The sequence below is a fragment of the Abramis brama genome, assembly GCF_963993115.1.
Source record: "Abramis brama genome assembly, chromosome: 1".
Classification (NCBI taxonomy): domain Eukaryota; kingdom Metazoa; phylum Chordata; class Actinopteri; order Cypriniformes; family Leuciscidae; genus Abramis; species Abramis brama.
Window position 1 is genome coordinate 7,697,362 of NC_139963.1, and position 23,985 is coordinate 7,721,346.

Genomic DNA, 23,985 nt, shown 5'->3' on the forward strand with positions numbered 1-23,985 from the left:
AATTAATTAATGTGTGTCTGGGTGTGCTAATTTGTATTTATGAATATAAGCTGGCAACTGCTTTCTGTCTCAGGCATTTTTCAATTTAATGTGTAATTACATATTGAATTGCTATTAATGGCCAACACATCATACGTGCGTATTATTTTGTGGAGCTGTTTAGAATTAGTTACTACTATTGTAATTAACTTAATGAGCATGTAATATGCAACACTCCCCAAAGATGTACCATGGTAACCATAGTTAGATCAGATTACCATAAATCTGTAAAACAATTGGGTAACACTTTATTTTGCAGTGTCATTGTTGCATAGGTTACATGTAGTTTCTATAGTAATGACTATTAATTATGCATAATTACATGCAACTAACCCCTAATCCTAACCCTTTAGTAAAGGGGGTTACACTTTATTTTAAGGTGTCATCGTTACAGTGTAATTATATATTTAAGTACTGAGTAATATTAATTAACTACATGTACTTACTATAGGGTTAGGGTAGGATTAGGGTTTGGTTTAGGGTTAGTTGCATGTAATTATGCATAAATTACTGTTATTACTATGGTAAGTACATGTAACATTATTGTATGTAGCAACGACACTGTAAAATAAAGCGTTACCAAGTAAAGTGTAACCAATAATTATTGTTACTATAATAACCCTTGCAAAAAATACTTTCGCCACAGTAATTTAATACATCGTGGTTCTAAATGATTACCATATTTAGTCAGAATTGTGTTTGATAGATACTTGACAAGCTCAGTGAGTTGAGAAACTAATTTAATACCAAACTTTATCAATAATAATAGTTTCATCTAATTCAAAAACGACTGCATGTTTGATATATGTGCGCTATGCATTTTTATTACACCATGTATCCAGTTTCACGGTTTTAGCTTAGCATGCTGCTAACGCCATCTCCATTGAAGGCGATCACGAGTCGAGTCTCCCATGTCTTTCTCGTGAAGTGTGTTGTTTCCAGTGCTAAGCTTTCCAAATCAGTCACTTCTGAGCTTCTGCGTGAGTTGGTGCGCTGCCGATGTAGATTTTGGTAGCAGAACTGTGGAGTTTGTATCGACTGCAGTCAGGATGAGTGATTGCGCTGTGTTCCTCGATGCCTGCGGAGGATCTGTCAATGTTTAGAGGTTTGAAGAGGGTTATTGACACTCCAAACACCCCCTAAAACCTCCTCCTATCTCTCCTTCTCATTGTGTTCTCTGTCATGTCACCTCGTCTCAGTTTCCGCTCGCCCGCCTCTGCCCTCGTGCCAACCAGCCGTTTTCGATGTGAGTCCACATGACAGTGACACCCAGGGCACTGTGTGTGTGTGTGTGTACTTTTGTATATAAAAGAGGGCAGTGTGTCTAGCAGTGTTTAACAGGCTAGCAGTCTGATCTTCTCTGTGTTAAACATCACACTAGATTTTCTTCTTTCAAGCTTGAGGCGTCTGCATACTTTACTCTTCGGCAGAAATCACTTTTAATACAAAATGTTGTTTATGTACAGTGATATTATTTAAATATTATTTATTAATTTCATTGGTCGGGATGGCTGGCTGATATGGGTATCAATTAGATATGTTTCAATCCACCTATTTTAATGCGCATTTTAGGATATCGCATGAAAAACGCTGGATAGAAACGCCAAGATGTGCTTAAATTCTAAAAATGCGCATAAAAAACATGTGCTCAGTTGAGTCTGATAATTTTTATTTTTTTTTGCTGTTGAGCTTGAGGCAGTGCAGCATACTTACTCTCCGGCAGAAATCACTTTTAATATATAATGTAGTTTATGCACAGTGATTAGGGTTGGGTATCGTTTTAAACGAAAACGAGATTCTGCTTATCGATTTCTAACTTCGATTCCAATAAGGTTAAAAAATTATAATAATTAATATCATTCACATTTAGTCTTATTTCAAAACATTTAGTTATTGCTGAATATCATGAACAAAAATCAACATGCTGAAGAACAGAATGTTTGCCTGTGGTTTAAAATACCATAGAAAAACAACTAGCCTAACTAATGTCAAATACTAGCATTATTAAAGACAAGTAAACGCTCAGTAATTAAAGAAAAAACAAATAAATTAAATTAAATAAAATCACAGTTTCTGTGTAAATTTGAATGAAGTGTCTCGCGCTTGAATGGTTTTAAAACAAATGGTTTTTCAAAGGAAGCAAGACAATGTTGTCGATACCTGAGGTAACGTTAATACTTCTCTCCGTTTATTCAGAGTGTATAAACGATTGTCTTCCATATCCATTTTCTTGAAAAGGTGCTTGACTTGTCAAACACTGGTGGATTTTTCTGGACCTCAGCGATTAGCTTCTCCACAATGTCGTCTGCCATTTTAAATGCGCATGGATTCTGATTGGCTGTCAAGTGTTTTATCGTTCGACAGCTAGAAAACAAATCGTTCTGAAATCGTTTCTCTATATCGTTATCGTTAAAGCTGTGGTGTGAACTCTGCTATTCTTTAATACTGAGAGTGATTTTTAGAACTACATATTTATCGTTATCTTTATCGCTATGGTCCTTGGTGTGAACGGGCCTCAAATCTCTATTTGTACCCTCCGTCGTACACAAACCTCTGTTGGGAATCACTGGTTAAGTGGAATCAGATTCAGAGCCTGAATCCTTAAAGTCCTTTCAATCCTCATAGTTAATTGTGCTGTTTTGGTTTGTTGTATGATAGTACATGTTGTCATTACAGTGTGACACTGCATTGCATAATGAGATGCTATTAGCAGACGTTCAGTGTTTTCTCTGGTCAAGACATTGTCATTTGCTGCTTTTCATTTGGCCTCTTGTGATTGAGGGCAGTGGGTCAGTATAACTCTAGCTCACATCCTGTGTGTGTGTGTCTGACATTGTGTCTGTGCTTCAAATCCCTTACTCTGTGTGTGTGTTCGAGAGAGCTCTGTTTAATTAGCCGCCTTGAGCGCGCACCAAGGGGAGGGTCCGTGTCATGTTGTGTTTGTCAGTTCGTTGCGCGGTGCGGTCTACCTCACGGGGAAACAACACACACTCCATTGCTGCCTCTGTCCCCTTGCCTGTCAATCACACAAACACCAGCACATACACACTCTATTCTTGTGTGCGCACACACACACTAGTATATTAGCGTCAGTAGACACAGATGCACTCCCAGCACGAAACGCAGCTGATCTGATTTCATCCCGCAAGGAGAGAAAAATCGCAAGAGATCTCTTTAATTTCCCAAGACACCAATGAGTTCAAATGAAGATCAAATGGAGACTTTGACTTTTCCTGGGGAAAAAGACCCCAGTAATTTCTTGAGTTTGAGAAGATCTCTAAACGATGTCCCACAGTGAGTTCAGCATCGGATATATCTCAACATGGACTTAATAATTTCTCATCAAATTCTGTAGAGACAGAATTATCCCAGCAATGCTTTGTGATACTCTCGCTCTTAAGGTCCTTGCACAATGAGTCCGAAATTTTCCTATGCGTTTTTTTCGTATGCGTCATCCGAAACATTTGTCACGCACAGAAACCTCGCACACTGAGTCCGAAGCGTATTAATGAATCCGTTGCGAATCGCAAACCAATACAAAATGGAGTCTCCAAGCAAGTGAGGATGATTTTGTTTTCATCTCTCTTCTTAAAAAGAGAAAAATAAAGAGGAAATATTGGGTCCATCCAATCCTGAGACTGCGTAGAGAGGAAGGAGAGTTCGCTGCCGGATTATCCCGAGAGATTCAAAGTTTACTTCAGGATGTCAGTGGCTCAGTTTGATGCGATACTGGAGCCACATATTAAACCAAGACCACCAATTTCCGTGAACCAATTGATCCCGAAGAGTTCTGGATTTTGGCGTTCGCTTGTACGGTGGCTCTGAATTGTCAAAACACCTCTCAAAACTCTTGCTACGGATGCGAAAAATGCAGAAAATCGAACCCGATGCAAATTTTTTAATGGCGGAAGAAAGTTTCGTAGGCAGTGTGTTAACGTGATTGACACAACGTGAGGTCGTATTTGTTTTTCAATGTGCGAGAATTTCGGACGAGAATTTGCAAGGACCTTTACGCCGTGTCCTAGTATGTTCAGTCGTGTGTCCAAGTTTCCATTGACGAGATTACGTCGTCTGTTTGCACTCTAATTTTACACCAATGCAGTGCATGTTCACACCAAGGACGGTCACAATAACGATAACTAGTTTTGATGATCGTCATAATTCTGTAAGATTAGGAAAGTCCAAACCTCAACTATGGCGATAACGAGGAATGATTTTCTTGGAATCGCTTTCAGAACGAGTTTTACAGCCAATTGACCATCCGCAAAGACCCGCCCCCTTTAGTTACTGTTGCTATGTCCGACAAGCCACGCCTTTCTCACGCCACACCATGTTCTCACACAGTGAAATATACATCGCGGAGGAGAGAGGAGACTGACAACACACTGAGACAGGACAGACCAGGTTACTTTTGATATGAAACAAAGTCTCACCTTTCAAATTTGGTCTTTTTTTAAAAGAAATTTAAACAATAAATACCGTTTTGTGGCTCTTTAATATGTCTGACAGATCGCTCAGTTAAAGCTGCTCGTGAACCGATCATCTCTTCCTTCTAGTTAATTTATAGCATCAAATAAACATGAATGAACATCAGAAGGAATGTTGTTGTTTTTTCGGAAAGACGTCAGTACACTCATTAATTTACTAACTCTCCTGACTGCTTTGTTGGACAAAAACGGCGGATTCGGCGGATGGCGGATTATGATTGGTCAGATCGCCTGTCAATCAAACTCCCTGCGACGGGTCAATTGACAGCCAATCTGAATCCACTCAAAGATTTTACACCAATGCAGTGCATGTTCACACCAAGGACAGTCACAATAACGATAACTAGTTTTGATGATCGTCATAATTCTGTAAGATTAGGAAAGTCCAAACCTCAACTATGGCGATAACGAGGAATGATATTCTTGGAATTGCTTTCAGAACGATTTTTACAGCCAATCTGAACCCACTCAACTCAAAAGAGCTCAAGCTTTTAAAAACAGCCGACGACTTATAATAGCGCTAGCGCTCTTATAATAAACAGAACATTTCCGTCAGTTGGTATGGATGCTAACGTAGTTATCTTTATAGTCACTGTTCTTGGTCTGAGGCAGAGTTGATACTTAAATGAAACACAACTGAGATCTCCATCGTGTCTCCTGAGCTTTTAAAACAGCAACCTCCCCCATAACCTTCCCTCTGGGATTACATAAGCAGAAGCACATTACAGCAAACAAAATCTCAATTAGGTTTGCAGCCTCTCCAGAGATGTCTAACAGCGATTAAACGGCTCCGGTGAGTGACGGCACACTGGCGCTCGGCTCTTTTGCTGGAGGATGGAGGGGAATCTTTTGTCCTGTGTGTTGTCGGTCTTGCGCTCGGTCTGTCGGGCAGGTTTCCAGGGAAATTCAAGGGCATTCGCTCCAAGCCTGCGTTCAGAGCCTCGCTGATATGGAAATACAACTGCAAGGGCTCTGATATTCACAGAGAACAATAGCGTCAAACATGCAGTGCCCTCAAATGGCTCGCTCTGTCTTTTCAAAGCAACCGGCCCCTTTTTGTAGCAGGAATCTCCCCTGATAATTCACACTGGGCTTTTTTTATCCGGCAACTGCCCGTGAACAGCGGCGGCATGGCTGTCTGATCACAGTTCCTCAAGCGTTGAGGTGTGGAAACAATGCTTTTTTTCTTCTTCACTGTTTCAATACTCATCAGACGAAGAGTGTTCTGATCTCTTCTTGTTTCCTCATTTCACACCGACACTGCCTGAGCTATAAGGGCGTTTCAGTCATGAATGATTCTGAGTATTGGTATATATTTGGTCGAGATATGACTATTTGAAAATCTGGAATCTGAGGGTTCAAAAAAATCTAAACATTGAGAAAATCTCCTTTAAAGTTGTTCATTTATGTTGGCGATTGTGCTGCATTCACTCACAAAAATACATGTTTTATATATTTATGGTAGGAAATTTACAAAATATCTTCATGGAACATGATCTTCACTTAATATCCTAATGTTTTTTGGCATAAAAGAAAAATGGATAATTTTGACCCATACAGTGTATTGTTGGCTATTGCCACAAATATACCCGTGCGACTCGTGACTGGTTTTGTGATCCGGGGTCACATTTGAAGTGAACAATTCGCTCTGTCTTGTATTTTTTGGTTTGTTTGCTGAAGTCTCCTGTGAAGCACCTGACTTCAAGACTGATTATAGCACACAGCAATATAATGTGCTTTCTGAAGGAGAATCTAATTGGTTGGACCTGCTGAGCAAATACACCCATCACTGAATGAGACTTTAAATCTGAATGACGGAGCAGCGCTGAACGAATTGGGACATTTTTGTGGCCGAGGATCTTTTGAAATCCAAAGTCCAAATTGAAGTCCAAATCCGATTTTTGTGCATTTCCGAAGTTCAGAATTAGCTAATGTGAACAGCATGAAATGCGTTTTTTTTTTACAAATCTGTTTCAAGCTACATCCATATTTGGTTTGAAATCCTATTCAAATCGCATTTCTGGAAACCCATTTCAGTCTGACCTCTCTAATTGGATTTCGCGATCAGTTATCAATTTTACTAAAGGATAACAAGACTTGATTTGGTCACAAAACACTTTTGAACAAATATACTGAGTGAATGATTCAATTACACAAAAAGACACTGCGGTAATGACGTAACAAATATGAATAAATGGATTACGGGAAGAATCAAAATATCCAGCGCTACTGAGCGGCGCCGTCTGTAACGGCCTCTTCTGTTGTTTGATTGACAGGTTGGTGGGGGCGGGGCTAAGTCCACTAGCAGAGGAGCATCGTGGAGACTCTCAGAAGAAGAAGAAAAAACTGTCCAATCGAGGGTTTGGCCGTCTCAGCTCTTCACAGGTCAGTCCTCGAAACATGAGTGTCTTTGTCCTTTCTTCTCTTGCTCCCATGGGATTGATTTGGAGATGTGAACCAGGGTTTGAAATTAACACCTGCCAACTCGCCAAATGCGGGTAAAAATCAACTGTGGCGGGTAACGCTGTCACATCACGAGCCAATTTGACGTGTTACTTATTATGTTTACTCACTTTGCTGGGGAAGTTTGTGTAAGCCAGATTTAGTGCAAATACTCGTGAGTCCTCATGATATATTAAATACAGCGTATTGCGCAGAATCTGCTCATATCTGGCTTACTTGAACACACACGTCACTACGCAATAAATAATGGCGCGCTTGTTCATTTGCATTGAAGCAATAGCGAAGATTAAAGAGCATTTGGTGAACAGTAAAGACATTGTTATTTTCCAACATCCTACATTTGTCTGATGTTCTTTGTACTGTGTTGATCCGTCCACTTAAAACACATTTATGGTGAAAAGGATGAAAGAGGAAGGGATGAGATGCTTTTGTTTGAATAAGAAATTAAGTTGCCAAATTGGCCTGTGAGTGAAAAAGTTAATTTCAAACCCTGATGTGAACGGTGTGATTTTTAGGGATCAAAAAGTAGCCCAGAACAAGTCTTGATGTTGGTCTCAAAATGTCTACCTCTCTTATTGTCTCTCTTAGATGAAGTCACAGTGTTATAGGAAGAATAGCACCCTTGATCAACAAATGACTCATCTCAAGCAGAAGGTCTCCGGCGGACGACACACATCCGGAGCCGCTTCCAGGGACCCAGAGTTTTCCTTGTCCTCCAAGTATAGTAACTCTAAGAGAGATTCCTCACAGCTTGGCGGAGCCAACGAGTCCGAGAGCCTGAGCGATACAGGTAAAACTCATCTTCAGTGATGGCCCTGTGTCATGTTATGTGGCTTTAACAGACAAAGATTATGTAACAATGAAGAACAAAATATCACCATCCCAGAACATTTCAGAAATAGAATTCAGTACAATCTACATTTTTTTTAGTCATTTAGAATTTACAGCTTAGACTTTTTTTTAGCGATGCAAATATGAAAAATTTGGCCGATACCGATAACCGATAATTCTTAATATTTGAAAGCCGATAACGATATATTGGTCGATAAATCTAAATCCAAATTTTTATATAATTTTTGAGAGCCTGATTACAGGAACAAAAGTCTCAGCATTAAAATCCATGTCCCAAACACACAATTATAATGTTCTATAATTAACTATTATGTTAATTTTATGTAGTCGATATGACAGACTTTTGCACTGAACTGTATTTTCCTTTATTGAAGTGATTTCAATCATATTTCAAGCAATTCAAAACCATCATGTTGAACAGTGCGCATCTGAAGAGTCTCAGCTGAAGGAAATAACACATTATTTATCGGCTTTAATATATCGGCCAAACATATATCGCCCGATACCGATATGGTGGCCGATATATCGTGCATCCCTACTTGTAATCATCTTAAAAATGCAACATCACTCCACAAGATGCCAAAAGTGATGATGTCTATCTGTCAGAATAACCAAAATGCACACTCTTAGTATAGAAACTTTCTGCCTAAATTATCGACTTTTGCGACTTGCAATGCAATCAGTGACATGTTTCGTTTTCAGATATAGTATAAAGTTGTGTATTCATGGAAGTGGTTGTGTGTTGCGCTCTTTCCCAGCCACGAGTGGGGACAGCGGGACACAGGAGTGCTGGAAGAGGCACGAGCCTGTGGCAGTGAAAAGGGAAAGGAAGAAAAGTCCTGGATCAGCAGCTTGTGTGCCAGGGTCCAGGATCCCGCAGGCCAGGGGACCGGGAGTGGACGAGGACGGAGAGACGTCTCCGCTGGAGAGCGAGTCCTCTGAGCAAGGTGAGAGTCTGCCAGTCTGTCTCATCTTGGAAAAGTAATAAAAGCTTAGGCCCTGTTTACACACCTGGTATTAAGATGCGTTTTGGTCGATCAGATCACAAGTGGACGAGGGAGACACATTCCCGTTTACACCTGGTGTTTTATTCCGTCTTTTTTGTCCACTTTCAAACACTTCTGTCCTGATTTCTTCGAGGGGAGGGTCGAATTTACATATGAACGCGTCCAGAGACGACGGAAAAACACACGGAGAGCATCAGCTTTAGTTTCTGCTCTGACAGACACAAGACCAGCCGAACGCTGTGAGTGTGTGTTAGAAATCAGGAATGATGAGAGAACATTGTGCTTGGTATGATTTCATCTTCAAAACAAACTTGGGTCTTCAGCTGTGAAAGTTTAAACCCCGTCTGGCTAGAGCTCTTCTCATAATGTTCACGCATTAGATCAGTAGACGGAGATCAGACGATCTTTTGTGGCTGTTCAAACACATCCGACCCCATGAGCTACAAAAGCAATCCGATCAAATGTGTTTTCAATTTCCTCTGGAAGTGTTGAAAAGTGGACAAGCTCAAAACATTTCAGACCCCGTTTACACCTGTATTTGGCGTCGTCCACTTGTGATCCGATCGACCAAAACGCAAATCTTACAAATGTTTCACAATTATTCAACACTCAGTCTGTGTGTCACCGTCTGTCTTCTCTCTCACACAAATGCAGTTCATCTCTTGAGTATTTCTTAATTGAGTGCATGTGCTCTCAGTGAGATAAGTTGGTAGTAAGCGAGTGATGTGTGTGTGTACGTGGGGGAAAGCATTTATATGTGTGTTAGTCTTGTACTTTTTGTGGGGTCTACTTTGTTTGGTCCACTGAGAGAGGAAGAGATCGTCTTAATGTGTGATTTATATGAAATAGTTAATGCCACAATAATAGCCTGGCATGGAAAAGCCTAGATTCTCGAACAGTTGCAAAAATGTAATGAAAAATTTTAGGAAAATGTGTGCAGACTATGTGATCATAATTTCTGTCAGTAAACGTTTTAAATATCAATTACTTCGCTGATGGAAATCCAGCAGAATATGAAGTCGTTCTCATGGATGTCTAGTTCACTTGCTACTTCAGCGCCTCAGAAACCCTGACAGCATCACTGCAACTCCTTATTTCATATGGTGTACGAATGTTTGCACAGGAAGATTTCCAAATTAGATCAAGATGTAGTCGCACTGCAACCATTTCTTTATAGTGATTCCAATATATTATGTTTGGATATTTATAAATATTAAAGTCAGATGTGAACCGCCACACTGAAATGCCATTTTCACGAAACAGAGGAAGACGAGGAGGAAGGCAGTTACGCCAGCGAGGAGGGCCACGAGATCAAGGTCTCGGCATTGAGGGATCTCTCGGCCACAGGCCCGTCCCCTTTCTCTGTGGTCAAACTGGAAGCCAATCAGAAGGCGAAGATTAAGCGGGAACGACAAGAACTTTATGGTAAAGGCCATCAAAAAGCCCAGTGATACACACACCTCAGCTGTGTTTTTGGTTTCACTTTATTTTGATGGTCCCTTTAACACATGCTGTTGACTATAAGTAATGTTGCATCTACATGTCTACTAACTCTCATTAGAGTATTGGCAGAGTATTGGTTGCAAAGTTACTTATAGTCAGTTGAATGTCTTTTAGGGGAGCTTAACAATAAAGAGTTAGCCGATATTAAGCAGAGTCTACTAATACTCTAATGACATGTAGTGGCAAAGTTAAGGTGCGTTTCCACTGAAATTACCAGGAACAATTTGTCGCAGGAACTTGTTTTCCAGGAACTTTTTTCCCCCCAGACCTGTTGCTGTCTGCGTTCCCACCGCGATCTTAAAGTACCGTGAAGATTAGGCAAATTAGTCCGGTGACGTAGGACCGCGCGCTACTTTACAGTTCCCGCTGGATTTCATCCTCTGAATTCTTAATGAAACCTGAACCTCGTCGTCGGTCCATCGGTCGTATTTTTTAAACTCCATTGTTGATTCGAATAGCAAACAACTGTTACTGCATGCACCGCAACAGACTTTTAAAAAATGGTGGTTGAAATAAAATGCTGCGTGGAGTCAGCCAATCAAAATGCGGCATGAACTCGACCAATCAGCTTCTTCAGCGCCCAAGAACAACCCCTGAAAGTTCCTGACCTTTGAAAAAAGTACTACCTCACAAGCAGGGACTTATATAGTTAAATAGTTACCCAGAACTTCATTTAGACCCTAAACACACCGAGTCCCAATCCAAAGCCCCTAGTTCCTGGGGAAAGTTCCTGCGGTGGAAACGTGGCTTTACTTACGGTCAACAGAATGTTCAAAAGGGACCATCAAAATAAAGTGTTACCGTGTTTTTTTAAAATTCTAACTCTTTCTATTTTCGTGAAACCCGTTCAGGATCTCAGTTTCGTGCCGTGACAGAAGGGGACGTGAAGGTGAAGCGACGGGCCCCCTGTAGACCCGTGCCCGTCCCCAAACCTCTCGGGGTCAGGAGGAGGCCAGGGAGGCCCAGACTGCAGGACAAACACTGGCCGGGTCACTACAGAAAGACTGGCGGCCTTCTCTCGTTTCCCAGCAGCAGCGAGAGGCTGAAGAGAGCCACGAGGAAGAGCTCCGTGCTCAGAGCGACGGTGAGCAGCGACAACAGGACTTTCAAAGAATGTGTGCACACTTATGCGTCTCACAGATCTTCAGCTCGCTTAAACAAACAAACATGGGTTACACTTTATTTTAAGGTGTCATTGTTACAGTGTAGTTATATATTTAAGTACTGAGTAATATTAAGCAACCACATGTACTTACTATAGGGTTAGGGTAGGATTAGGGTTTAGTTGAGGGTTAGTTGCATGTAATTATGCATAATTTACTGTTATTACAATGGTAAGTACATGTAACATATGTAACAAGGAAACTGTAAAATAAAGTGTTACCAAATAAAGTGTAACCAAAAAAAATTATAAAGAACAGTTTAGATTCAGGCATTTTATTTCTTAATGCATTGCAGAGCTATTCAGTTGTCAAGCATATAAATTCAATTGATTTTAATAACTTTAAGGCACTTGAAATATGCGCCTATCTCTAGGAAAAGTATCGCATCGGTAATAGATCAGATAATCAAAATTAGGTTACACTTTATTTTAAGGTGTCATTGTTACAGTGTAATTATATATTTAAGTACTGAGTAATATTAATTATTATCATGTACTTACTATAGGATTTTTGAGGGTTAGTTGCATGTAATTATACATAATTTACTGTTATTACTACGGTAAGTACATGTGACATATGTAACAAGGACACTGTAAAATAAAGTGTAACCCAAAATTAAGTGATTTGGAACCAATTCGAGACTTAATCAGGACATCTTTAGATTTAACATATTTTGTTTGCTACATATTTCATATAATTAAATTTCATAGTTTTAAAGACTTGTTCTGGGGAAAATACTGATTACAAACAAATAGGTGTTTTCAGACTTGCTGCACACAATTGAACTCTGCAACTAATGTTTGAAGTTCTGGTTATTGTAGAGGAGAAGCTTCTTGTCGGCCGAGGGCCAGTCTGCAGACAGCGACGATAACAGCAGGACCCGCAGAACCAGGCTTCGAGAGGTAAACATACAAACGCACAAGCTTTCACGCTTGTTGGTACATTTAACACTTGTCTTCTCTTGCTGAGTAAGACGTAACTTCATGTAAAGGTGATGTTCACACGCTCTGACATGCGAGGAGAGTTTTCGCTGAGCGTGGAGAATGAGCGACTCAGTGCCTGTGCTGTCTGTGTGTTTCAGTCGAAGGGTCGAGCGGTCAGCCGTCTGATGGAGAGTTTCGCGGCGGACGAGGGCTTCCACCTGGGGGAGGACAGTAGCTTCTCTGAGGAGGACGAGGAGAGGAAGAAGGGGGCGTCAAATGGCAGATTTGCTCCAGGTGTGAACCCTCTGTTTAATAAAACTTACATCAAGAAATGGATACTTGTGTTCAACTTAAAGGATTAGTTTAATTACTAAAGGATTAGTGATTTCCTGATAATTTACTCTCCCCCACGTCATCCAAGATGTTCTTGTCTTTCTTTCTTCAGTGGAAAAGAAACAAATGAAGGTTTTTGAGGAAAACATTCCAGGATTTTTCTCCTTATAATGGACTTCAATGGGGTCCGACGGGTTGAAGGTCCGAATGTGAGTTTCAGTGCAGCTTCAAAGTCTCGACACGATCCCAGCTGAGGAATAAGAGTCTTATCTAGACAAAACATCAGCCATTTTATAAAAAAAAATAAACATTTATATACTTTTTAACCACAAATGCTCATCTTGCATTAGCTGTGATGCGCCACACATTACGTAATCACGTTGGAAAGGTCACGCGGAAGTACTGACCTAGTGTTTACAAAGCAAACATGCAAAGACTAAGTCAAACGCCATTAAAAAATTAATAAAAAATAACTGTTTGGACCTTCAACCCGTTGGACCCCATTGAAGTCATATGGAGAAATATGGAGAAAAATCCTGGAATGTTTTCCTCAAAAACCTTCATTTGTTTTCCACTCAAGAAAGAAAGACAAGAACATCTTGGATGATGTAAATTATCAGGAAATTTTAATTCTGAAGTGAACTAATCCCAAAACGAAGACTGTGCGCTACAGTCGGTTTTATCATAACAGGACACAGGTGGTGTTTGCCATGACATGAAGTCCTCGTTTGTTATGTAAAGCTGTATGTTGAGTTTAAGCTTTTCATCTTTCAGCTCCTCCCAACTGTGTTCTGACCAAAGAGCTTCTGACCGCTGGACTCAAGGTTCTGATCACCAAAGAAGATGAACTACTGTATGCTGCCCGTGTGCAACCCTTGGAGTCGCCCGATGTGTAAGTGTATAACTCACAAACACCCAATAGTCACAAAACGGCAGCAGATGCGTTTGTATGAAACGAGAGAGTGAGTCCACGAGACCGGATGGCATAATTAAAACAACTGTACCCAAAATATTGATTTTAATGAGTTTTAATATTTTATTAGCTCGCCAAACGCAAAAATTCCACGAAGAATAACCGCTCCTAGCAAGCGTATAGCGCTGCTGACTTCAGTAACCCGCCTGTGTTTCTGTTTTCAGCGGTTGTTATCTGGGAATAACTTACCGCTTGATGGCTCTCCAATCAGAATCAAGTATTCCACAGAGCCGTGTGATAAAGTACAATATTTAACCAAGGAACATGCGAGGGGTGGGGGATGTGTAGTAAGTTTCTTTGTGAATACTAGTTACGGTTTCTATCGCAAACTCCTGTTGTTGTTGTTTTGATTAACGTTACTTCAATAGGATTATGCCCTCTACCACAGTTAAATGAGCAGTGATCATCTCCCACTGGTTTCCCACAGTCCTTAGTTGCTTGCACAAGTCAACATCACTTCCCTTAAGCCCTGTGTTCAGCAGTAGAAGTGTTGCTGAAGAGAATCAGTCACAGCCAATGAAAGTGAGCCCTCCGTAGGAGTTTGACACGGACGGCCAAGCATTACACACAGCGCTGAAAATAACTCGTTTGTACTCTCTCTCTCTCTCTCTCTCTCTCTCTCTCTCTCTCTCTCTCTCTCTCTCTCTCTCTCTCTCTTTCTCTCTCTCTCTCTTTCTCTCTCTCTCTCTCTCTCTCTCTCTTTCTCTCTCTCTCTCTCTCTCTCTCTCTCTCTCTCTCTCTCTCCAGCTACAGTATTGTTATCGACAGGGAGCGAGGAAACCGACCCAGAATCTACTCCCTGGAGCAGCTCCTGCAGGAAGCCGTGAGTTTCCCACTTACAGCAAACAAACCTGCCTACGCTTTGAGCTTTGGCCTCTCAGGACACACACACACACCACATCCTGCAAAATCCCCTTTTCCATTAAAGAGCAACACAGAACAATATCTTCTTTCCTGAGATCCCTATACACAACACAATTTCCTGAAGTCCTGTTTCCAGCACACCTTTCGCTTCAGTTTTGTTCACACCACATCAAGCTCTACCCGTTCACACCTTCTCCACAGACATGACTGCACGTACATGTACACACATCAACCGCACACAAGACACTTTACACAAATACGGTACACTTTGGTGACATATTACTTTTTTTATTTTTCTTAATAGCTTTATAGGGACAAATGCCATGTTTTTGATGATGAATGGATTATTAGATTTTTATATAAAATGAAATTAACCTAGCATGGAGCTAGTTTTAAATACTTAAAATAATGCCCCAAATAATGTACAAACTGATATTAAGTTCATTGCAAGAAAACAGTCTAAATAAACTCATTACATTTGTTCTTAACTTTTACAGGTATTGTTTTTAAACTACATTCCTCAATCTCAATCATTCACTCCTACTGCTTATTTATTGCAAGAAAAATAAATATTAAAAAAATTCTCTTTGAAAAAATGTATTACTAACCCAAGCCCGTATTAATTTAATTGTTTAAACTACATTCACAACACTGTAAAAAAAAAAAAAAAAAACTTAAAAAAGAAAGTGTTCATGCTGCCTTATTTTTAAGTTTAGTCAACTTGAAATTTGAAGTTGTACTAAGTGACAACTTTATGGAAGCTTGTTTCTGCCACAGAATAAATCATTGTAAAAGATAATTGTGACTTTTTATCTCACAATTGCAAGTTTGCATCTCGCAATTCTGACTTTTTTCTCAGAAATGAAAGATATAAATCAGAATGGCAAGATATAAACTCACAGTTGCGTGTTTTAAAGTCAAAATTGCGAGATATAAACTCGCTATTGTGAGAAAAAAAGTCAGAATTGTGAAATAAAAAGTCAGCAATTACCTTTTTTATTTTTTATTCTGTGGCAGAAACAAGCTTCCATACAACTTGAATATTTAAGTTGACTAAACCTAAAATTTTAATACTTACTTTTTTCAATCATTATTTATTTTTACAGTGAAACGGTTACTTGTTACCCATTCTGGTACAGAGTTTTCCATTATTATCATTACATATTATCTTTATTTATGTGTTTATTTCTAGACAATCACACAAATAAAATTTAGTAACAGGACTGCAACTATTGCAAACCTCATATAACATTAACATGAAAGAAATTTGAGAGGGTGAAATCAATGTTTTCAGATGTTTAAGGCTCTCCTTTTACTGACCACTTGTTCTTTTACCCCGTTAATGAAAAGTGCATCCTGTTTAAAATGGGTGAGGAGCATCTGTCACTATTTAGCAGCCAAAACACAGTCCAATTCACCTCCTCCAGACGCCTGCACACACACACACACACACACATCTTTATTCAGTGAGCACTGGGCCTTTCCAGCACCTTCAGATCTTTTTATCACAACATATGAAATCCCACAGAAAACCTCTATAAAATGCCAGGAGGGCAAATTGACTTTTCCCTCAACAGCCACCAGTATAAGTGGCTGTACTCTCAGTGCATTTCAAATGCCATATTTTATAATTGTTGGTGAAATATAGTAAGCACATACAGAAAACTGATAGTTAAACTGTCTTCAGCATTTTGCGCCGTGAGCATTGCATTTTAACACTTTAAAGGGGTGGTATAATGCCCTTTCCACAAGATGTAAAATAAGTATTTGATGTCCCATGAGTGTGTGTGTGTGTGTGTGTGTATGTGAAGTTTTAGCTCAAAATACCCCACAGATATTTTTATATAGCATGTTAAAGTTGCCAATTTTTGAGGGTGAGCAAAAACACACCGTTTTGTGTCTGTTCCATTAAATGCAAATGAGCTGCTGCTCCCGGCACAGAGGGCGGAGCTACAACAGCTTGCATTCACACAGACATGCACTGAAAATTTAAAAAACTTTAAGCTGTCAGTAAATCTGGCACTGAGAGTTATAGTCCCTCAAAAATGAAAATTCTGTCATCGCTTAGGTGGGAAACCTGCTTGAAAACAGTCATAGCCTGTTTTATGGATTGACTGGCGATAAGACCAGTGTTAAAAACATGTTTCAGAAACTGGGTTCTGTCCTGTTCAGCTTTGCTCCATCTAGATGTTTCTGAATGCATTGGCTGTTCTCCCTCAATGTTAGTTTCACAGGTTATAACAACATTGTAGCTAATCTAAGCCAATGGAGTGTAATTATATAGTGTGAACCGCAGTGCATTCCTGGCGTCTGTTCAGTTTAGCTTGTAACCTCTTTCCTTCTGGCTCGTGTGTTTGTGTTGGTAGAGATCAGTGGTGTTGACTCGCTTGTTTTCCACATTTCTAATAACATCTTGCACAAGGATCAGTGGCACTGACACAAAACATTGACTTTGTACATGTCTGCATTTACTAGATAGACTAGAGGTTGACCCGATTTTTTTTTTAAATATACTATGATAAAATGGATAGTTACTGTCCTGAAACCTGATTAGTCAATACAGTCTTTCTGCCATGCTAAAATGCACAATATAGTATTGGCACTTATTGAATTTATGCTCAACATCCTTTAGCAATCATGCATTTTATATATATATATATATATACTGTATGATGCAAACAGGGTTCGTACATGGTGCTTAAAGTACTTGAATTTGACTTGAAAGTCCTGGAGAAACCTTAAAAACAGCTAAATTTATGAAGAGGTACTTGAAAAATTATTTACTTATTTAAATACAATATGAAATAGTTAAATTTTTCGAAAAAAAGAATATAATTTTCTCCTGTCTGATAACCCAGAGAAGATAAACTGTTTCTGGATATGAAGTAACAACAATGAACAATAATAGCCATTATAAACTATTTAATATATATTAATTATAAGTAATATAATAAGTTGCATTTTGGATGCCTTATATCTGTAATATGAGTAAAAAAAAAAAAAAAAAAAAATTTTTTTTTAAATAAAGATATTGTTTTATAAGTGCGATCTCTGATTGTAAGCCTTGAAAACCAAAAAAGTATTGCTTTAATAGGCCTGGAAGTTAATTTAACAGTGTCTGTATGAACCCTGAATAAAGTTTGTTTGAAAATTAGACAAACAAAACAATGCCAAATTTTTGTATTTACACAAAAATCATTATTTTTTTTAAAAACTGAAACTGTTTGTTAATTAATCAGCCATTTTACTCTACATTGAACTCTCCATCAGTAGTGTACTGTATCAACTCCACTCAAACATTTCCTATTGTTACCGCTTCCTTATAAATTGTTCATATTTCTATTTGCTACACACACACGCACACACACACACACACTTGTGTAATCCAGCTGTTTCATTGTGTAAACGGTCTACAGCAGCTGTCTCTAATTACACTGAACTTCAATCCTCCATGTACCTTTGACACCAATCTTACACACACACACACACACACACCCTTCCAGCTTCACATCCCATCAGTCAGACACAGAGCCTGTTACCATGGCAACAGTAAATTAAAGAAACCTGAAAGGGGGTTTGAGCTGAATGGAGGGATCTGGGCGCTCTGTTAGACAGTGAAACGCTGCAAACCTGCAATCACAGTCGCACCATTCACACACTCCTCATTATTACTCAGCAAGTTTAGTGTTTACCGCACCTCCGCTTCCGTGGCTTTCAGCCCGAACACGCTGGCATGAGATAAGTGCCGCTTTCATAAGGGCTCACTGATTGACTTCTGTGTGTGTGTGTCATTTATCATCTTGGGAGTCCAAAACCACTTTCACTGGCATTGCCTGACAGAAGTTTGTTCCTGTGTGTGTGTGTTAGGTACTGGACGTACGCCCTGACTCCGAGACTGTGCTAACAGAAGGGACTAGAGTGTGTGCTTACTGGAGTGAGCGCTCGCGTTGTCTTTACCCGGGATATGTGCGAAGGGGTGAGACACAGATACTATTTTACCCTGTCCTTATAATCATTTCAAATTTATATATGTGAGTGTTTGTTTGAATAATTCAAACAAAGGTTAAAGAACTACTGTAAAGTGATTCAAGTACATTAACTGGTTTTGCTGGTGTTCTAGGTGGTGATGAAGGTAAACCCGGTGGGGTTATGGTGGAGTTTGATGATGGAGATAGAGGGTGGATCTCTCTCTCTAATATTCGCTTTCTTCCTCCCGGATATCAAATCCAATGTAGGTCCCACTAATCGGTCATTTGCTCTGTTTTAAAACCCTTTTCTAAATCCTAGTGAGCTAGCTCTGTCTACACAGGCAACATTTGCAGTGGTGCCTTAAAATGCTGTCTAGCTCGGAAACTAGGATTTGAAGCAGAGCTTTTATCGTTGAATTCACATATATTTAATACAGCATTGTAACAAGCTTCAAAAAATAAAATGACACCTCCTTTGCTCTTTCAGGCACTGAGTCGAGTCCTGTGCTTGTCCCTGAGGGACAGCTTGGCAAAAATATCTACATGCAAGGAAGCAGGATGGCAAGAACAGACAGATTCAAAGCTCAGGATAAGCCAGTCAGAAGACCAGGTACGACTCTCGGACTGTTCTCTCTACAATAAACCAACAGAGAACATATTTCACTTTGTATATTCATCGCTTTGCCTCAAACCCTTGTGATCTGCCTATCTAGACGGCTTTCCAAATATGTCTATGATGCCCTTAGAATGCTGTCTAAAGGCCCGTTCACACCAAGCATGATAACGATAAAGATAATGATAAAGATAAAATCGTTCTCCATATTAAAGAATAGCAGAGTTCACACCACAACTATAACGATAAAGATATGAGGAACGATATCGTTTGGGATCACTTTCAGAACGATTTTTTTTTTCCAGCTGTCAAACGATAAAACACTGACAGCCAATCAGAATCCACGTGCATTTAAAGGGCTCACGCATTTAAAATGGCAGACGACATTGTGGAGAAGTTAATCACCAAAAATCCACCACTGTTTGACAAGTCCAAAAAAAATGCATGTATGGAAAGTAATCGGTCGTACCCTTGGAATAAATGGTGAGAAGTATTAACGATGAGATCATTATGCAGGCTAGCGATGTTTTTATTCCACTATTGACTTTGTCAGCTAAATTCACTGTAAGTGAATCTAGCTAGTCTAGTGTAATCGATCTAATCGAACTCGAAACGTAGTATGCTGAGGACATCTGCTGGTAAAGACGTGTAAGTGCAACAAACTGATATTGATTCATTCGAAAGTATGAATAACATTTGTCTTCAAAAGACGACAAATCTCTAATCAGAGTGACGAATTCTCCCAACTCCTCCCGTCTTTTAAGGATATTGTGTGCCCAAAAGCGCCTGTTTTTCTTTTGATGTTTTTGTGTAACGTAAAGCAGCAGCAGGTCATCCATTTTCGCTACTTTGAAATCGCAGCGCGCGCGTGCTTAGAATAAAAACACTGTTATCGTTCATTGGTGTGGACGTGAATATAGTTATCGTTCTTGGTGTGAGCGGGCCTTAAGACTCTGTGAATGTTGATCAACCTAGGGTTTACTGTAAACGTTTATTTCTTTACAGGGAGGCCTAAAGGTTCAGGGCTGAAGAAGTCTCTCTCAGACAGTGTAGCCAAGAGCTCTACATCTGCTATCACATGGCCATCAATGGCTGCACCCAGGAAGAGAATCCCTGTTAACATTTTCCAGCTCAACGGCTCCTCTTCGAAGAAGGCCTTGAAAGGCAGGGTGATGGAAACATCCTCCCGACCTTCATTATCCATGACGACCCCAACCAAAGGCCTCTTTAGCAGTAGCTCTTTTGAGGTAGACTCCTTCAGCAGCATAGCTAACGGTTATTCATCCTTTGGTAGTCAGATATCCGGGATTTCACTAGAGGGCAAGAACACCTCTTATGGTCAAAAGAAGAGGATGGAGGAGCCAGCACCACCTCGGGGCAAGAAAGCAGAGTTTCTAGTCAAATTGGACCATGAGGGAGTAACATCTCCAAAGACCAAGAACGGTAAGGCTCTCCTGTTGCTGGGAGCCTCAGGATTTGGCTCCAATGGTGTAGGTGGTCTTCCCAGGGCAGAGGCGTATTCACACCCAGTTCTGCTAGTCAAAGACAATAGGAAAGGTGACGGATCAAGAGCAGAGCTCCTGCTGAAAGGGACATCAGTCCAGAGGAAGCCCTCGCCATCAATACCCATTGAGTATGGAGACTTGAACATTGGCTGCCACAGAGACTGTCAAAGCTCTTACTCGGACATGGACGACGAAGAGGAAGATGTGAAGACGAGGGCAGGACTTGCTTCTGCTTCTGGAGGTTTGAGAACAGCCGGTCAATTTCTCTCACGCATCTCAGTCTCCTCGTCTTCCTCAGGTTCCTCCAGCTCCTCCAGCTCAGGCTCTCTTTCGAGCTCCAGTTTGTGCTCTTCTGAAAACGACTCTTCTTACAGTTCGGAGGATGAGGAAACCTCAACGTTGCTCCTCCAGAGTTGCCTGACCCCCCATCATTCATTGCTCCAGACGCCTGAACCCCCCGTGGGACCCGTACGACACTCCTTTGTGGCCAAAGCTGTGGCCGTGTCCACTGCCAAAGAAGGGCATAGCAACCACAGTGCTAGCGGCAAGCCATTGAAGAGGAAAGACTGTCCCAGTTCACACTCGAAATCCTCCAAAGATCTGGTTAAGAGGCAACGGCTTCTAGCAGACCAGACCAAGCCCAGAGTGTCACCAATCCTGCCATCTAGACAGCTGTGGAGGTGGTCAGGAAACCCCACACAAGTGAGTCCTTGTTGAAAAGATAACAGCTTCTATCCCTGCTTTGTTAACCTACTCCAGGTTAAAGGAACACGCTGACTTTTTGGGACTTTAGCTTATTCACCTTATCCCCCAGAGTTAGATAAGTCCATACATACCCTTTTCATCTCTGTGTGTGCTGCAACTCTGTCTGACGTACCCACCGCTGGCCTAGCTTAGCACAAAGACTGGAGGTAAACTTCTCCAGCTAGCACACGGGTGCGTCAGACAGAGTTACGGCACTTATCTATTATCTAACTCTGGGGGATACGGTGAATAAAGTGAATAAAGCTAAAGTCCCAAAAAGTCGGCGTGTTCCTTTAATATGCAGTCAACAACATTTGCAGATTTATATCCTAAAGCACATGTGTCAAACTCCGGTCCTGGAGGGCCACTGTCCTGCAGAGTTTAACTCCAACCAGCTCTAAAACACCTGCCTGGAAGTTTCCAGTAGTCCTGAAGACCTTGATTAGCTGGTTCAGGTGTGTTTAATTAGGGTTGGAGCTGAACTCTGAGGGGCTTTCAAAACATTGCTCTTTGGTAATTCTGTCATGTCAATTTCTGGCTCAACTAGGCATGCACTGGTACCATTTTTTTAGAGTCCAAATAAAGAGGCTTGTGGTTTGATAGCCAATATGGCCAATATGGTCTAGGCTCAACCAATGGTGTGAGTTTCTAGCCAGTGGGTGGTTAACTATACTGCAAACAATAGCAGATGGGCCTGGTTGGAAACAATCATTATATTTGCCATCTCATTCCTGTAAACTTCACCATCATCCTTCCCTCGGGTCATTTTGACCTGAAAATCATTTTGTACAATTATTTTATAATGTCTAAATGTGTATCTGAATGAATACTGAAGAAATGACTTTAGGACCCAGCGGAAACAGCTCATTTTGTCCTTATAGAGCTATAAGGCCATCTAGTGGCTAGAGTCATGAAATATCATGTTATATTATTATTTTTCCACAAGAGGTCGGCAAAGACAGTAATGCATGAAATTGTGAGTTATTTTGAATTTAAGTTGAAAGAATGTGAGGAATGTGCTTACATTACTATTTATTTATTATTTATTTATCAAATCTAGTATTTTAAAGGTAAATAAAATAAAAATGCATTAAAAAATAGAAATAAATATTATCAAAATGAAATAAAATTAGCTTTCTGGAAAAAAAACACAAAAAAAAACAGAAGTATAATTTTAAGGCTTCGGGTCATTATGACCCGCGAGGGAAAGATGTGTTACAAAACGTGAGGGAAGCATGAGGGTTAAACAAACAAAATAATTGTCATTTCCAAACATATGCAAAACTCTGTTCTGAAGCTCTCTTTATTACATTAGCGGCGTGGACGTAAGGGAAAGGCACGGAAGCTTTTCTACAAGGCCATAGTGCGTGGCAAGGACGTGGTTCGGGTCGGAGACTGTGCTGTGTTTCTTTCCACCGGCCAGCCTCACCTGCCGTTGATCGGCTGCATCGAGAGTTTCTGGGAGTCGTGGCAGAACAGCATGGTCGTGAAGGTCAAGTGGTTCTATCACCCTGAAGAGACCAAGCTAGGCAAGAGACATCGTGATGGCAAAGTAAGTATCCAGATATCTGGAAGCCTGTCAATCATGATGGACTTGTGCTATAAATATCTGAACTAAGTTTTGACAGTACTGAAACATTGGTATTTAGGGCTGCCCCCGACTGAAGATTTTTCTAGTCGACTAGTGGTTCATTTAAGCCATTAGTCGACTATTCGCGCGTTTATATTAATTTATTTGCTTATATATTGGGGGAATACTAAACCATAATGAACCTTTAATATATATATATATATATATATAGGCGTAATATATAGTCTATTCGACACATAAAGCTTGCTGCAAACCACCTGCAAAAGTAATGATTAGGAATGTGTCTGAAAAAATAGTAAAGAGACATTTTTATTTATTAATAAACTTGTGTTTTCTGAGTCAGTGTCGGCTGCAAAGATAAAGCTGACAATGATAGTGAATGTGCCTTTAGAGAGAAATGCACTTTTCATACGGATTACTTAGAGTATTCATTTTTTATTTGAATTGGTTCATTTAAAATTATACATTTCAAGCTTTCTATAGATATATTTCTAATGAGTGTGAGGCAAGCATACGCTGTGTTTCGGTTCAGTTTTGTGACGCACTCCAGTTCACGGAGACCGAGATGGCAGAAAGCGCATTCCTGTTTGTTTTTGTTGTTATTGTGAGTCTACACACATAAAAGTAGACCTTTTAAAGTTTCAAATGATATATTACTCTTATCTAATAACCAAAAATGAGTTGTTTCCGCTGTTATCAGGAAAAAAAATGCAAGTGATCACGCCGGCGCCTCCATGTCGTGCTAATACTTTAGCTTCCTCACTCTGCGAAAACACCTGGATATGTGCCTAATAAAAGCGCACATTTATCTAGGGTAACATTAGAGCGAGCGGCCAAGTAAAGTTGCTACTACTAACATGTTTCAAATGATAAGCCATATTTGAGGTCGATGGATGATTTGGACGTTTTGATTTCCTGCCTGACAAACTGTAATTCCCTCAAGGACTCAATCTTTCC

At 40.1% G+C, this 23,985-nt stretch overlaps 1 protein-coding gene across 2 annotated transcripts in view; it reads left to right on the top strand.

The window, feature by feature from the left end:
- bahcc1a (BAH domain and coiled-coil containing 1a) overlaps window positions 1-23,985 on the top strand; it is a 116,821-nt gene that overhangs the window by 92,050 nt on the left and 786 nt on the right. For both annotated transcript variants that reach the window (XM_084109808.1, XM_084109809.1), the window contains exons 15-28: window positions 6,803-6,911; window positions 7,578-7,779; window positions 8,600-8,788; window positions 10,112-10,273; window positions 11,203-11,435; window positions 12,336-12,416; window positions 12,596-12,731; window positions 13,545-13,662; window positions 14,491-14,566; window positions 18,475-18,583; window positions 18,728-18,838; window positions 19,063-19,185; window positions 20,194-21,395; window positions 22,753-22,989. In XM_084109808.1, the coding sequence (XP_083965934.1) occupies window positions 6,803-6,911; window positions 7,578-7,779; window positions 8,600-8,788; window positions 10,112-10,273; window positions 11,203-11,435; window positions 12,336-12,416; window positions 12,596-12,731; window positions 13,545-13,662; window positions 14,491-14,566; window positions 18,475-18,583; window positions 18,728-18,838; window positions 19,063-19,185; window positions 20,194-21,395; window positions 22,753-22,989 (3,088 nt within the window). The remainder of the gene's footprint in view (window positions 1-6,802; window positions 6,912-7,577; window positions 7,780-8,599; window positions 8,789-10,111; window positions 10,274-11,202; window positions 11,436-12,335; window positions 12,417-12,595; window positions 12,732-13,544; window positions 13,663-14,490; window positions 14,567-18,474; window positions 18,584-18,727; window positions 18,839-19,062; window positions 19,186-20,193; window positions 21,396-22,752; window positions 22,990-23,985) is intronic.